The 17,032-nt window shown below is 39.8% G+C and overlaps 1 protein-coding gene across 1 annotated transcript in view; it reads right to left on the reverse strand.

The window, feature by feature from the left end:
• The window catches only part of LOC145982695 (uncharacterized), a 196,624-nt gene that overhangs the window by 27,085 nt on the left and 152,507 nt on the right, over positions 1 to 17,032 (reverse strand). Inside the window, exon 10 of the mRNA XM_083116056.1 lies at positions 10,009 to 10,216. Within this exon, the coding sequence (XP_082972182.1) occupies positions 10,009 to 10,216 (208 nt within the window). The remainder of the gene's footprint in view (positions 1 to 10,008; positions 10,217 to 17,032) is intronic.

Below are 17,032 nucleotides of genomic sequence, written 5' to 3' on the forward strand. Positions count from 1 at the left end.
ATTCTTTGGAGGAACACTAATGAAGAAAGCACATACAGTCAACTCTCGATTCTACGACCCCGGGTATAACGACCCTCTCGAAGTAACGACCCTTTTCCCGGGAACCGTGAAAAATTTAGAAAAAAATAGAAAAATTTGGAAAAAAAAGTTCAAAAATTGAAGGAAATCGGCCGAAAACTGAGTTGTTTTTTCCTCCACTCATTCCCTTTAGGAGAGCTCTACTGCTCACAATTAGGTCTGAACTAAAAATAGACACCACCACACCATGCTTGAGTCATATCCAATAGCACTTGACCTCTGCCCTCTCCTCCCTCAAGTGCACCAAATTTACCCTGCACCCGACGGACGCTACCCAACGCGCCAGGCTTGTTTTGCCACGCTTTCTCTTGGATACGCGAGAAGAGAAGATCGAATGTGCTTGGATGTTATTTTAAATCGACTTGACTTGTTTCCTTGTCCTAAGAGCTGCTGAAAACTCGCGGGGGAAGGGGGGGAAATGACTGCTGGACTTGCAGTCTTTGCCAATGTGTATGGCAGGTCAAGCTCTTTCATCGATAAATACATCACCTTGAGAGATCAGAGTGCAGGAATGTTCGAAAATACAGATGCGTGGCGCCTGGAAGTCTGGCCCATCTGTCCAGCTCTGACCTAGAGTTCAGCAGGTTCCCGTGAGTGAGCAACTTTCGGCCTTGTAGCCGACAACTTCCGGTAACCGCTTTCATTCAAAACGTGTTCTTTGTTCCCTGCAACACTTCATAAAAAGCGAAACTGTTAGAGATAATCAAAACCACATAGGTGAAGTAAAGATCGTCAACCCGCTTAATGTTTTGTCATCCAGGTTTCCACAAAAGTTTACTTCGATCTTACGTGCATCATAACTCCCGTTTCCCACTTCATACGTTTTCCTAATTGTGTCGATGTCGTAATATCTGCCAAAAAAGTGTTCCGTTGGCTGACTGACTTCTCCCTCTTTTTCTGTCAGCAAACGTAGAGGGGGGGGGGGGGATGCAGATTGTTTCAGCCACGATTTTCTTGCTGATGCGGGCTGATTACAGGCGAGAGTGGAAAAGGAACCACCCCTCTTCCTTTCCTTTGACGTCTAAAATGGGGCAACCAGTTCTGGATATATTCTTGAAAACGAACAAAAACCATAGAACAATAAAAAAAAAAAAGTGACCCTCTACCCTTTCCCCAGCTCATTCTCCGCCACTGGTGTGCACGGCAATGTTGATAATTGCAGATTTCAGTTTGTTTTATTTATTTATTATTATTATTACTTTTTAATGCTGCTGTCTGCATAGGAAATATTGCCCGTATTATTGTCTGTTGCATGGTAAAACGTAAAGCAAAGGTAATTTCTTTCTTCTTTACACTGCTGTTAAAAGTTCCGTCTTCGACAGTTGCGTTATCTTTAAAATGCTGGGACTTTTCTCTTCCTCCACCTGTTGCTCGAACTTCCAGCCGGTCTCCTTGTTTTTACGATGCAGCTGGCACCAGTGTTTTGTCTAGCTTCTGCAAAGCTCTTGCTTGCCGATAACAGTGATGACTCATCGAGCGCCAAGGAAAAAGTTATTGTTTTGAATCTCGCAAAGGTGTTTTGATTTGACGATAATGAAATTCGATCTCCAGAAAGGAAAACAAGAGTTAAAATAACTCCATGTTCTGCGCCTTCTGATAAGCAAATCTGTAAATGTAATTTGCATCCGCTTTTCTTCAGAACCATTCATGTGGAGGAAAAAAAAAGTGTTCAATGTAGGAATGGTTGCTGAGACTGATTAAAAAGACATTATTCAAGGGGAAAACGTTTGGAGGGGTGGGTGTTTGACATCGAGAATACTCCTAAATCCAACATTAAATCGTCGATTAACGTGAGAGTAAATAACGATCTACCATTTTGATATGTGAAAATGCGCAGTTTCATAAAGCTTGTTTTCAGTTCATTTTATGCTGATGGGCTAATCGGGACTAAATATACAGTTTAAAGTGAAATTCAATTCCAAACCCGAATGATTATCCACTGCCACGCTGTTTAATGATGACGTGTCCTAGAATACGCATTGGGTGAAAACAGATCGCAAGTTGCGCATTTCCTTTTTCACGCTGGATTACAATGCAAGTCAAGGAAGGAGTTTGGACTGCTCCCTTGAATGGGGAAGGAGGGTGAATGAAGTTGGTTGAAGCAAAGAAAAGTGACTTCTTTTTACGATGTATTTTACACAGCCGAACCAGAACGAAAATTACAGCCCTGCCTTTATTTTTTTTTGTCTGGTACCTAGAAAGGTTGTGTTGTTTCTCCCGAGAGATCTAATCTTACCAGTTAATCTTGTAACAGACAATGCTCCAGTAGACCGGTATAAAATCCAACCTTCATTCTGCCCGATTATCTCCCGACTTTTGCTGTCACCAGTCTGACTGGTGTCAAGATTCTTCGAGTTTCGCTTGCAATAAGCGAGAGATTGTTTTCCTTTCCATTGGTCTCCGTGCAAACTGGTTTCTCATGAACTAGAATTGTAAGAATTTCCTGGAAAAGCAAAGACTGTGCACAATTGAAACAAAGTAACATTATTTTAAATTCTCTTTTGTGAAAACTTTTTCATCTTCTATTTTCCTTCTCACAACCCGCATCCTGTGCATAACAGGTTGTATAACTACCAGGATAAATGGTGTTATCATCTCATAGGCATCTTTGTGTCCGTTTGAGCTCCCTTTAAGCTGAAAATTGGTGCAAATTCCAATAACGACCCCTTCGAAATAACGACCCTTTTCCCGGGAACTGTGAAAGGTTGTTGAATCGAGAGTTGACTGTACTTCTACTCTACACTGATAATTTTATCTAACCAAACACAATCAGATGCCAATGAACACTGAGAATTCATTCAACACACATTAAACAATAAAAAAATAAGTGGTCATCCACCATTACATTAATTTCCTTTTCCTTTCTAAGCAAATTACTCATTGAATGGTTCTCCACTGTTGTTGTTATCTTTGAGTATGTGAGCATGGACACCTTTTCACAACCAATACTGTCAACATAATTAAAAGTAGGAACACTGCTCCTAACACATTAGATCATGTATTAATTACACTAATGCTGAGAAAATATAAATATCGGCTGATATTTATTTTAGTCTAAAATTATGAAAATTATGCAAATTTCATAACTTTCATTATTTTTACGACAACATTCTGGAGAGAAATGAATTTTGTGTTAAAAAAAATATCTCGTGGAAAATTATGGGTGATTCCATATCAAATCATGCAACAGTGGCTGCATGACAGTTTTAGAAAGTTTTCATAATTTTTACTACGTTTTAGCATATCACAACCAGTCTTTTTCTGCACTTAGGAGGGGATATCAAAAAGTAATTGAGTAAATTTTTTACAGCCAAACAGAAATGTATTCACAAAAACTGAAATATACATTTGAAAGTACATGTATTTCGCCACATTTCCACGAGATGGCAGGTGTGTGCACCTTGCACACACCGAGAGACAGTTGTTTTAAATGGCAGCTATGCTTGAGACGTTCGACACAGTTGAGCTGTGGAGTGTGATTCAGTTTCTGTGGTCAAAGGGACAGAAACCACCTGAAATCTATCGTATGAGTAAGTTTTGTGCAGTGTATGGCGACACATGCATGACATTCACAAGTGTCTGTAACTGGTGTGCGAAGTTTAGCGCAGGGCATGTAAATGTCTTCGATGAACCCCATTCTGGACGGCCTCGCACAGTCCACACACAGAACAATGTTGATGCTGTGGAAGCATTGATTGAGGGGGACCAGCGGTCAACAATCCAAACAACGGCGGATGCAGTGGGCATTTCATATAGCAGTGCCTACACCATCATCCATGAAGAACTTGGGTATCACAAAGTGTCAGTGAGATGGTCCCCAGACAGCTCACACCACAGCATATGGAGGACCGCATGGGATACAGTCTTCAGCATTTGCTCTGGTACCATAGGGCTGGAAATGCATTCCTCGACAGCATTGTTACCAGGGACGAATCGTGGATTTTTCATTACACCCCTGAATGAAAGCAACAGAGTATGGTATGGAAACATACAAACTCGCCCCCACCCAAAAAATTCAGGACAACCCTGTCTGCAGGAAAGGTTTTGCTTACCATTTTCTGGGACAGCCAGGGTGTCATTCTTGATGATTTTGGGGTATAAGGAGCAACTGTAAATGCTGCTGCATATTGTGCCACACTGGATCGTCTATGAACTGTTCTGCGCCGTAAACGTCCAACAAAATTTCTGGAGCAGGTCATCATTCTCCATGACAATGCTCGTCCCCATGAAGCTGCATCAGTGATGCAAAAAGTCAATTTCTGGCATTGGGAAATTCACAAGCATCCAGCATACAATCAATACCTGGTCCCGTCAGACTTTCATCTGTTTGGCCCACTGAAGGAACACCTTGCTGGCAAACACTTCAGCTGAGACACGGAAGTTGTGACAGCCGTGTGTCATTGGTTATGCATCCAGGCAAACGATTTCTACCACATGGGCATCGAAAAAATGATGTCACGGTGGGACAAATGTATAAATGTGAATGGATCTTATGTGGAAAAGTAGAGTAATGTTCAATCTTCAAAATGTATATTTCAGTTTTTGTGAATACATTTCCGTTTGACTATAAAAAAATTACTCAATTACTTTTTAATATCCCCTCTTAGTTGTCCATTTTTCCAACAAGATGGATGACATCTTTTCCTGCCATAGCTGTTTATGGAAACCTTAATGTCTCAGAAACTGAAACAGGCGCAGCTCGTACATGGTTTTCCTGGGGGTTTACCAAGATCTTATGACACATATTCATTTTCCGAAAATAAAGTTTCTCCACCAAATGAGGAAGAAGGGGAGGGGGAGACTGAAAATGGTAATCCACAATTGTTTCATCTCTGAGTACAAGGTTTTATAGTAGGGTTGGGGTGTACATGCAAATTTACGTACAAAATAACAATGCCTTGCGCCTATTCCAAAAAATTTAGGGTTGTCTGAGAAAAGAATCAGAAACCGTTAAGAAAAAAAGAAAAAAATGTTGCTTAGAATGCCATGACTCAAACATGGCCATCTTAGCCCAGTCAATAAAGGACAAAAAACATCGAATGTCGGGAATAATTCTGTAAAAGCTGAGTTTTGGTCAGTTGTTAGAACACTACTAGTAGTGCAAAATCCCAAAAGTCCCCGCACCTTCTCGCGGTGCTTCTCCCCCCCCCCCCCCTCCCAAGCATCAATTTCACAGACTCTCCGTTATTGACCTATATCTCCATAACCAATGGTCGTAGGCAGGTGATCCCTTTTTAGTCTTAATCCTCATTAGAAGGGCTACAAAAAATATTCTGTTTAAGTTTTCAATAATGTTGATGGTTTTGCAGTCATTTAAAAAATAATCTTTAAAAAGTTAATTTCTGGTACTTTTGAAGTTTTTGCCTTGTAACTTTTGAACAAATTAAATGACAAGAAATTGTTTCCAATAAAAGTTGTAGACCATTGTCTAAGCTTTAAAAGAATATTTTAATGTATTTTTATTAAAGATACACCACAAAAAGTCAAAATGGAAGATAGTACGAAAAAGGTGTGTCTTCATCACAGATCGGCGGTTAAGTTCGGAATCATTGACTTTTTGATAAAAGCAAGAGACTTGGTAGAATTAATTGTTATAGGAGTACCACTATAGTTGTGGCCAGCCCAGAACCACTGAATCCAGTTCGATATTTTGAATATTGGTTGGTCACATGCAATAATTGAAACTGGCATGGTTTCAAAAGATTTACGGTTTTTTGAGTGAAGTCAAACCCATGTCACATCATTGTGACTTATTTAGTCATCTATAAATAAAACCAGCAGTGCTGTTACAACACGTGGATGAGTTGAAGTTTGAAGTGATATCTAAACTACACTGCTGGACAAAAAAATCCGGACACTCGTATATTTTGTGATAACGCATGAATTCTAATTCGAAGCCTAACTAAATGATGCAGAAATTATTGGAAATAAGAAAACCTGAATATATTCAACAGAAAACAAATTAAAATTTATTGTTAATAAGTTATATTAATAAAAAACGAAAGTTACAGAAAACTACCAAATAGAAAAAAAAAAGGAAATCTTAGCAATATTTTCTTTAATATTGTTAACTGGTACTGGTGGGGTATATAAGCTGTCTAGTAGTGGTTGTTACCTCCCCGGGCATCAATTACAGCTTGTAACCGCTGTGGCATACTTCGAATAAGGTTGCCAATCACTTCTTGGGCCAATTGCTCCCATTCTTCTTGAATAGCATGTCTTAGCTCTTCAATTGTTTCTGGAACTGTTGCGCGGTTTCTGATATGTCGCTTCAGTTGATCCCAGACGTGCTCTATCGGATTTAGGTGCAGACTTTGTGGTGGCAATTCTAATTGTGTAATCCCAACTTCGTCCAGGTACTCCGTGAAAATATTTGCAATGGAAGGAGGTGAATCGTCATGCATGAAAAAGAAGTCCGAGCCTATGAATGGTGCATATGGTACTACATGATCTGCCAAACATTCTGTAATATAACTGCTAGCTGCCATTGCCCCATTCTCTACAAGAACCAATTTCTGTACATCCTTGTAAAGAGATACCACGCCAGACCATCACACCACCATCTCGAAAGGGTGTTATTTCAACGAAACAACATTGTGCATAACGCTCATTAGGTCTTCTATACACATATTCATGCTGGTTTGATGAACGTAGGTTGAATTTTGACTCATCGGAGAATAAAACCTTTTCGCACTGCTCCACATTCCAATGTAAGTGTTGTGTAGCAAATTCCAGTCTTCGCTTCCGGTGACGTGCTAACAACTTGGAACCTGTAGCCGGCCTCCGAGATGATAAACCACTTTCATTCAGTCTTCTACAAACTGTTCGTAAAGAAACAACAGCTCTATGAACATTTCTCAAACGCTGTGCCACAATATTTGAAGTCGTACGACCGTCTCTTAAGACTATGATACGCATTAACCGATCTTCGTGTGCTATTGTGCATTGTTTCCGACCAGAACTTGGTCTTCTACCATAGGAACCAGTTGCATCATACCGTCTGAGAGCTGCATGGATAGTACTTCGTGTATTTAGCACCCTAGCAATATAGCGCATACTACGACCATCATCACGAAGAGCTACTGCTTTTACTACCTCTTCACGTCTCATTTTTAAGCTGGCAAACTTACAATACACTTGCAAGAAAAACTCCAGCAATGACAATGTCATAATATCTGTTACTATGGTTACTATGAACCAAAATTCATGGCTCTCTAGACATTAAACAAAATAACATCAACAGGAATTAAAATCAATAAATTAAAACAAAATTGCATGAAATTTATTTGAACCTACTAAGTGTTCCAAATAAGTAAATACGAGTAAATAAATAAATCAATAATAAACGGAAAAAGTATGGAAAATGTTCAATTGTTCAATATTTAACTGAGAGCGTAATTCATAAGTAATTGTAATTCAGATGTCAAATATTAAGGTGTTAGTTTTTTTTGTCCAGCAGTATATTTTGCACAGTGTGATTGCTATCAACTCATCTGAGCTAATGCAGTTCATAAGATGTCAACACCAGTTGGTTTGTTTGCTTGCAAGTTCTCAACTCATCTGATCTTGAAGGCTGAAAGGTTCTGAGCCTAAGTTACTCACTCACTCTCTAGCCTTCATAAACCCGAAGGTTTGTGGCTGCAGCAACACAAGCCATCCATCTGTCCCTATCCTGGGCAAGATCAATCCAATCTTTTCCATACTTACCAATTTCCTTTTGGTCCATCTCAACGTTATCCCTCCATCTTCGTCTTGGCCTTCCTACACATCTCTTACCATCAGGTTTCCCAACAAAAATCCTTTCCTCTCCCATTTGTGCCACATGGCCTGAGCACCTAAGTCTTCTTGATTTAATTATTCTAATAACATATGGACATGAATACAAATTATGTAGTTCTAAATTATGTAACCTTCTCCACTCACCTGTCTCCTCATCCCTTTTAGGTCCAAATATTTTTCTAAAGATTTTAATTTCAAATGCTCTTAATTTATGTTCTTCTTTTAATGTAATGGACCAAGTTTTACATCCATACAATACTCCAGGCAAAATTACTGTTTTGTATATTTTAATTTTTTTGTTATATTATGAAAATTGACAGTATTTTAGATTTCTGAAAAAAACTGAAGTTGATAGGTGCCACCGTTCCCAAGACATATCAAATAAAAAATATTGAATGTGGTGGACTCTTTTCAAGATGGCGGCCGTCAGCATGCAGGTGGTGATTGCCTACACGACTGAGTATAGTGGTACTCCTATAACAATTAATTCTACCAAGTCTCTTGCTTTTATCAAAAAGTCAATGATTCCAAACTTAACAGCCGATCTGTGATGAAGACATGGCTTCTTGGTACTATCTTCCATTTCGAGACACTTTTTAAGCTGTATCTTTAGTAAAAATACATTAAAACTTATATTGTTTTAAAGCTTATACAATGGTCTACAACTTTTATTGGAAACAATTTCTTGTCATTTAATTTGTTTAAAAGTTGCAAGGCAAAAACTTCAAAACCAACATTATCGAAAACTTAAACAGAATCTTTTTTGTAGTCCATCTAATTAGGATTAAGACTAAAAAAAAGATCACCTGCCTACGACCATTGGTTACCGAAATATAGGTCAATAACGGAGAGTCTGTGAAGTTGATGTTGGGGGGGGGGGGGCACTGGGGGGGGGGGGATTTTGCACTACTGTTCTAATAACTGACCAAAATTAAGCTTTTATGGAATTATTCCTGACATGAAACCTTTATTGACTGGGCTATCTGTGGAATTTTGCGAGTTTTCAATGTTAAATATCTCAAGATACCATCTCAGGAAAAAATATAATATTTTGCATACCCAATTCTCAAAAAAAATATCAAACTTTTAGACTCAACTAGTTTGGTCAATATCAGATAGCACATCTAGCTTAAAAATGAGATCTTTTTCAGTGGTGAAGTTTGTATACTTAGGCTACTCAGGACTGGACATACATTTTGCAGTGGAGTCTAAACTGGTGCACAATGTACCAACAACACAAGTTAGTTACCAGTTTTATGGTACTGTGTTCAGTATTGGGGGAAAAAATCATCTTCATATAAATATGGTTTGAATTTCAGGGCTATTCAGAAATGAACTTCCGATTAGCTCGTAAAAAGCAATACATAACCGCAGTGACATGGTGCATGCACTGTAACCTGCAGTAAATTGTAATCGCACTCCACACACAACTGCAGTCCATTTGCTCCAACAGTGCACGAATAGGGACTGATGAAGATGGACGCTTGTGTTACTGCTCCCGCCAGTTGTGAGGTGCGTGGTGTGATTTGATTCGTTCGAGCAGAAGGAGTCAACGCAGCCAAAATACATTGTTGATTTTTGTGTTTATGGCAAAGGCGTTATGAGTGATAGTGCTGTGGGAGACTGGTGCAGGAAATTTAAGCCTTGGCATGCAGATGTGCATAACGGAGGTGGTCAAGGACGACCTTCAATTGTGACTGATGAATTCGTCCGACAAATTGAAGACATTGTGGAAGCAAAATGCAGTTTCAAAATTTCATAACTCTAAGAGGAATTTCCTCAAATTTCCAGGACACAATCAACGATGCATTTCGGCTCCGTTGACTCCTTCTGCTTGAAGGAATCAAATCACACCATGCACTTTACAGTAACACAAGCGTCCATCTTTATCAGTTCCTACTTGTGCACTGTTGGAGGAAATGGCCTGCGGTTGTCTGTGGAGTGAGATTACAATTTACTGCTGGTTACTGCGCATGCACCATGTTGCTGTGGTTATGTACTGCTTTTTACGAGCCAATCTGAAGTTGATTTCTGAATAGCCCTTGTATAATCAGATATTCAAATTCAAATTTTGAACCACTTTTATTCCCTCACCTTTTGGCATAACATGACAAAATAGTAATTATATATATAAAAGATTGAATCACTTACCTCAGGTGTATGACCAAGTCTGAAGAGACGATAGTTTATACCCAGTAACACTTGTTCCATCAATGATGACAAATGCTTCCATCTATTTTGAATCTGAACAATCAGAAGTACTAGTTTTTGCTGCAATTTTGTTAATGGCGGTGCTGGTGGAGTGAAGGAGCGATCCAATTCTGTGTCTGTGTCCAACATAAGATATCGAACAATGTACCTGTAAGAAAACAGTTTCTATGTTATGTTTATGCAAAACACAATCAACAAGAATATTAATTCAATTTTTGTTTGTGATATTTGTAAACATGGTATCACAATATACAATATTTTTTTAAAATAAATCTGCTGGAAAAATGGAAATAGTGTAGAGATATTCAACATTTCATACTTAACAATGAAGGGCTTGCGGGAAAACACACTAACCAACTCTTTCATTGAAATAGAGTTATAGGGAACGGAACTTTATGTGCTAAAAAACTCAGAAATATTTATTTTTTATGTGTCATAAATGTTGAAAATATGTGATAAAAACAGGAAAATATGTGACAAAAATAAAAACATTTGGTAACAAAAACAAACTATAACATGCATTTTAAACACCTGAAATTAGTTTCTAAATGATTACCTCTTAGCGACCTATTTTTTGGAAGAGTTGCAGCGGATCACCATAGTTTTTTCCAAATTCTCCATTGTAAATCTGTGACGATTATCTCTAAAAAGCATTTATATTGTGAGAAAGATCGCTCCACGTCACAAGAAACAATTCTTGCATATTTGAAGCACGAAATGTCACTAACGCTGAAGTTTTCCAAAGCTTCCTCTTCCTCTACTTCACCTCCTTCCAAAACACATGCAATTTGGCACAATGTTTGAAAACCTTGGTTTTTCCCCAAAAGTTCTGTACATTTAGACATTTAGATCCAGTGAGTTCTTTCAGTTTCGTTTCTACTATACGGACTTTACCAATGGAAGCTGCCAAAGTGTTCGCGGACGATTCAAGCTTTCATATGGAATTAGAGAGAATGGACAGGTTTGTTGAGATGTATGCCAATTCGACTTTTAAGGAGGGCTCCATCAACAGTTCTTGCAGAATTCTTCTTTGTCGAGATCATTTACAACAGATACAATTTTTTTCAAAGTTCTGGGCATAACATCTGCATCGCGTAACTACAGGTGTAGGGGGAAGGGGAACCTCAGGACATTTTTGTTTAAAAATGTCTATTCTTCTAGGCGACTTGATAAAAACTTGCTTCCCATTTGAAACCAGTTTATCGACATTGGGAAAAAGAGCTCTTATCTTTTCACATATTCTATGCAACGCATGCGCGACACATGTAACTTGCACCATTTTGGGGTAGCTAACGGAAAGACCACTGCATGTAAGCTGCAGCATCTGTCAAGAGAAGAACATTGTCAAATTTTATGCCTTCTGGCCACAATAGCTGCATTGCTTCATTAAAAAGCCTTGCTATCGTTACGTGTAGCCAGCCCCAGCTACTCACAGCTATTTTCTCCCAATAGGATCGTAGGCGAGGTGCCAGAAGTCTGCAAGCGAGGGTGTTCAAAGACAAAACAAACCTAGCACTCTCGATATGAAAGAGGTGGGGAGAATAAACATTTTTCCTTCGAGGATTTCGAGGTAGATGAAGTCAATGAGCGATTTTATGTATTTAAAATGAAAATTCGCAAAATATGTATTTACATACGGAAAACTGGAAAATATGTGTTTTTATGTAAAATAAAATTTGCTGTGTTGACATATAAGGCTATGATCAGAATTTTTGCAAAAATGAGGGTCTCTATCTTATCGCAGAAAAAACATTTATTTACCTGAAGTTCCTTTCCCTAGTTATAACCATGACAAAAATGGATGGTAGTAGTTCTACTATTCTCTGGAAAATGGTGCTAATTTGCTAATTATGTTAAAATTTGCAGCGAAACAAAAACTTGTTATTCCGATTGTCCTCCAGTGGTAAAAGTTTAAATGAAAGAAGGTGCTCATCTACAGAAACATGGCAGACTCTGAGGATGAATACAGGATGCAGCTATGGAAATACAGCAAGGGAGTATCCATTGCCTTTGTTCAAGGAACCCGAAATCCACCTGAGGGAGATTAAGGAGCCATTTCAAATTAACAAAAAGCTCTTCACTTGCAATTGTAAACTGTTATTGGGTCATTTCATGCCAACTGACCTGACCAGATGGTTTCCGCCTCACCATCTCAGATTTTGATTAAATTTGATACAGGAGATGGTCTGAGGCCTAAATGAAATTATGCAAAATTTTAGCTCAGTATCTCCTATACTTTACCCAAAATGCCCCCACCTTGAGACACCTCAACGGAGACACGGTGCTGGCAACGTTATCAGAAGGCACGTTTAGCTGCCTCCTGTGCAGCCATAAATAGTCTCAGTGGTGCAAAAATGACATCTCTTATACAACTTTTTGTGTAGATTTAAAAAATGAAGTCAATTTGACTCCAAGCTCCGTAGTTTTATTGCAAATGTTGGCTAAAAATAGGAAAAACTTCACGGTGACATCTGGCTCAACAAACTTCACTGCCTTACAGCCTGGAAAATAACGAGTCTACAGTTGCTGTACTTTGCAGTTTGATTTAGAGTTACATAGAGAGTACTAGATTAAAGGCACTAGTTTCTCAATTTATTAATGTCCAACTTATTAGGGTGGAAAGATTGACCGGAAACTGAAAAAAACACAAAAACTGCCATGTTTGAAGCTCTGAATAAACATGATGGCAGTTAAATATTGTCCTTTAATGAGTTTTACTGGAAAGAGCAAAGCAAAATACCTTAATGAGCAAAAATTCATCATGGTGACCCCCATTTTCTGAAAATAGAACACCTTGAAGTACGACAATATTTGTTCATTTCGGAGAACTATGTTCAATTTTTGAAAGCCCTCCTACCTTATCTAATCCAGTAGAGCAATTGTTAGTTAAACTTTTATGGGCAAACAATAGTCTGAATTTAAAAAATTAAGCCAATTTGAGTGTTATGCCCTTGTCATTACATTGTAATTATTTGACATTTATTGGAAATATTGTATATGTTCGTTTATATAATTCACATTGCACTAGAATTATGTATCATTTAGTTAAAATATTGTGTTTGTTCATTTTTAATATTTAATATGATGTGACAGACAATCAGTATAAAAAGGACAGTATAAAATGGACAGTATAAAATGGACAAAGAGACTAACCTTTATGTGCCAATCTTGCAACTTGCCAACCTGGCAACATTGAACATACTAAGAGATTTATCAACAAGCTAATAATAAGATAGCAACTAGGAGAGTGGTAAAATAAAATGTGAATTTAAAAAATGTGTAGATCTTAGTGTGTTAAGTGCTAGTGAAGAATAAATATTTGTGATCTTGCCCTTCGTTGAAAATGTCAGATAAAGAGAGATATTGCTGTAATCCATTAGGGCTATCTCATAAAAAACAGATTTCAGGTAGTTGTCGTAAATTGACTCAGAACAGTAGATAAACTCAGAACAGTGACAGGCAGAGCATTTGTTGTGGGTAAGCAAAAAATCTGTACATGCAGAAAGGAAGTTAACAAACAATTTGATGACCTGCAGCAGCAGAGAAATTCAACAATGAGCAGATCAAACTCGGACACTGATGCTGAAACAAGAAGACCAAATGCCATTGAAGCTGTTGATATAAATGCTACTGCAGTAGGTATTTCACCAGTAAAATTTTAAAAATTCAGCCAAAGAGACTCATCAGGATATGCTAAAAGAAAAGTTGCACAGTTTCATAAAGCTATAACAAAGCAGGTTGCAGATGCTTGTGGGTTAGAGCCTACAGACATAGAACCTAGTTCTAGTCAAGAACAAGTTTGCCAAAAGTGTAAAGATTACGATATACTGTTAGCAGAGCTCAAAATTAAACTTAACACATCTTCCAGTCCGGCTGAGAAAGTATAAATCCTTACTCTCCGGCCAGAGTTGGACCATTCGTAAGACAATGACTGAGTTTGGAATTTCAGAAAGAATGGTAAGGACAGCCAAGGAGTTAACACCAGAAAGATGAGTTCTTGCCATGCCTGCTAAGAAAAAAGGCAGACCTTTGCCTTCAAGAACCAATTGTTCAGTTTTTCTATCAGGATGAAGAATACAGCAGGATGTGTCCAGGCATGAAGGATAAAGTAACTGTGCATATAAATGGTGTCAAAATGGAAAAACAGAAACAGCTCTTGCTATGCAATTTGAATGAGCTGCATGTGCAATTTCGGAATAAATATCCTGATGTAAAAATTGGCATTACAAAGTTCTATCAGCTTAGACCTGAATGGTGCATTACTGTTGAGCAGCAGGGACACACAGTGTCTGTGTGTGCATGATGCATCAGAATGTAAAACTCATGCTTGCTGGAATATCACTGAAAACAGAAGAATACAAAACACTCATCAGCAGAACTGTTTGCAATATGGAGTCAAAGGAATGTATGTCCAGGGCAAGATGCAGTTGTTGATTACCTTTGGCAGCTGCTTCAAGCTGAAAGCACAGATCCAGAAGATATAGTTGAATTTAAGCAGTGGTTCCACACAGGCAGAGACACACTGATGACAAATCAGCTGACGGTTGAGGAGTTTGTTGCAGATTTGAGTGGAAAAATTTACAACTTGTTTGCACATCATTATATTGCTAAATATCAAACAGGACATCTAAAGGGGTTAAAGGAACAACTGCAGCCAGGAGAATTGATCATACTCATGGACTTTTCTGAAAATTACTCATTTGTAATTCACGATACTGTGCAAGGGTTTCATTGGGAAAACAGCCAAGCCACAGTGCATCCATTTACAGTTTACAGCAATGAGAATGAAGGCGTACAGTGTCGGAGCCTGTGCATTATCAGCGACCTATGCCTGAAATCAGACACATCCACTACTTCAGTGATGGTTCAAGATAGAAGATCCCTTCAAGATCTCCGCCAGAACCACCACATCAAAATCCTCCCAGCTGACAAGGGATCCACCACGGTGGTCTTGAACTCTCAAGATTACCTGGAGGAAGCCACTCGCCAGCTGGCCGACTCCTCCACCTACAAAACCACCACGGTCGACCTTTCAGGCACACAGCTCAACAGAATCCAGGACTTTATCCACACCAGAGGTCCCCCCGGAGGGCCTGACAGCCTCCACCATATCCATGCTCATCTCAGACAACCCCCGCACCCCCACTTTTTACCTGCTGCCCAAGATCCATAAACCTGGCAACCCTGGCAGACCCATCGTGTCCAGTTACAATTGACCTTCTGAAAGAATCTCAGCCTTTGTCGACTCCCACCTCCAGCCTCTTGTTAAAGCTCTGCCCTCCTACCTCCGGGACACCAGCCACTTCCTTCAAAAAATCAACACTCTCCCACCATTACCTGCCAACACTATCCTTGCCACCATCGATGTTACTTCTCTCTATACCAACATACCTAACTCCCATGGCCTCTGCTCCATAGAATCCTTCCTCAACAACAGACCAAAACCCCACAACCCCAGCACTAATTTCCTGACCCATCTAGCTCACCTTGTCCTCACGTGCAACAACTTCACCTTCGAGGACAAGCACTATCTCCAAATCCGGGGCACAGCCATGGGTACTAGAATGGCCCCATCTTATGCCAACCTGTTCATGGGCAAAGTTGAAAAAGAGTTCCTGGAGACCCAATCTCTCAAACCTCTCCTCTGGCTCCGTTTCATCGATGACATCTTCATGCTTTGGACGCATGGAGAACCTTCCCTGACCACCTTCCTAGACAAACTTAACCACTTCAGCTCCATCAATTTCACCTGGACTTACTCCACCAACCAAATCACCTTCCTGGATGTGGATGTGCACATGAAGGAAGGACATTTGGAAACCTCCATCCACATCAAACCTACCAACCATATGCAATACCTACACTTCTCCAGCTCCCATCCGTTCCACACCAAGAAAGCCATCCCATTGTCCCTGGCCCTCAGAGGTCAACGCCTCAACACCTCAGCCACCTCCCGACAGAACTATAACCTCCGCTTACACCAAGCCTTGACCAACCGTGGATATCCTTCCACCCTGGTCACCAAACAAATATCCCGAGCTGCTTCATACACTCCCACCAAGAAACCTGCCACCAATCCCCCTGCACTTGTCACCCAATATCACCCCCACCTCCAACAAAATCAGACACACTCTACGTTCCCTCCTTCCCATCCTGCACAGTGATCCTGACACCAGAAATATCTTCCCCGACAAGCCCAGAGTTGTCTTCAAACGCCCTCCCAATCCCCAAAACATCCTGGTACACCACAATCCACCTACTCACAATTAACTCGCACCTGCCCACAAATGCAACCGCCCAAGGTGCAAACCTGCCCCATATTTGTCACTTCCCGCACCCTCCAGATCCACACTGCCAAATTCACCCTCTACCCCAAAGGAACCTGCAACAGCTCTAACCTAATTTATATCCTCATGTGCAACATCTGTGGGAGCTTCTACCTGGGGGAAACATCCACAGCCCTGAACCTCCGCATCAACAACCACCGCTCCTCTACCCAAAACCTGGACTTTGCTGTTGCCATTCACACCAATCACCATAATATTCCTTTTAATGACTGCTTCCAGGTAGCGATCGTCCACTCCTTGCCCCAATCCACCAACACCTCAATACATAGAAGATGGAAGAGGGCCTACATATCGACCATGAATGCAACCACACCTCCAGGTCTGAACAAGGCCACCCAGTAACGCCCCTCATCCATTATCCTCACCCTCACCACCACCTTTTCTCAACCCCCCCCCCCCCCACCACTCACAGTTTTCGACAAGCCAGGCGAAAGAACCATCTAATTTTTTTAAAAAATTTTTTTGTGGTACTGTCAACACTTTTTTTTTCCTTCGGGACCTGGCAACACTGCAGGTCATGCTTACTCTTCCCTCTAGTCACTTAGTTCTACAACGTCTCTCTACTCCTGAAGATGTGACATACCATCACGAAAATTTGAATTTTTTCTTTGTCCGGT

This window comes from Lepisma saccharinum, unplaced genomic scaffold, assembly GCF_977018435.1.
Source record: "Lepisma saccharinum unplaced genomic scaffold, izLepSacc3.1 HAP1_SCAFFOLD_340, whole genome shotgun sequence".
Taxonomy (NCBI): Eukaryota; Metazoa; Arthropoda; class Insecta; order Zygentoma; family Lepismatidae; genus Lepisma; species Lepisma saccharinum.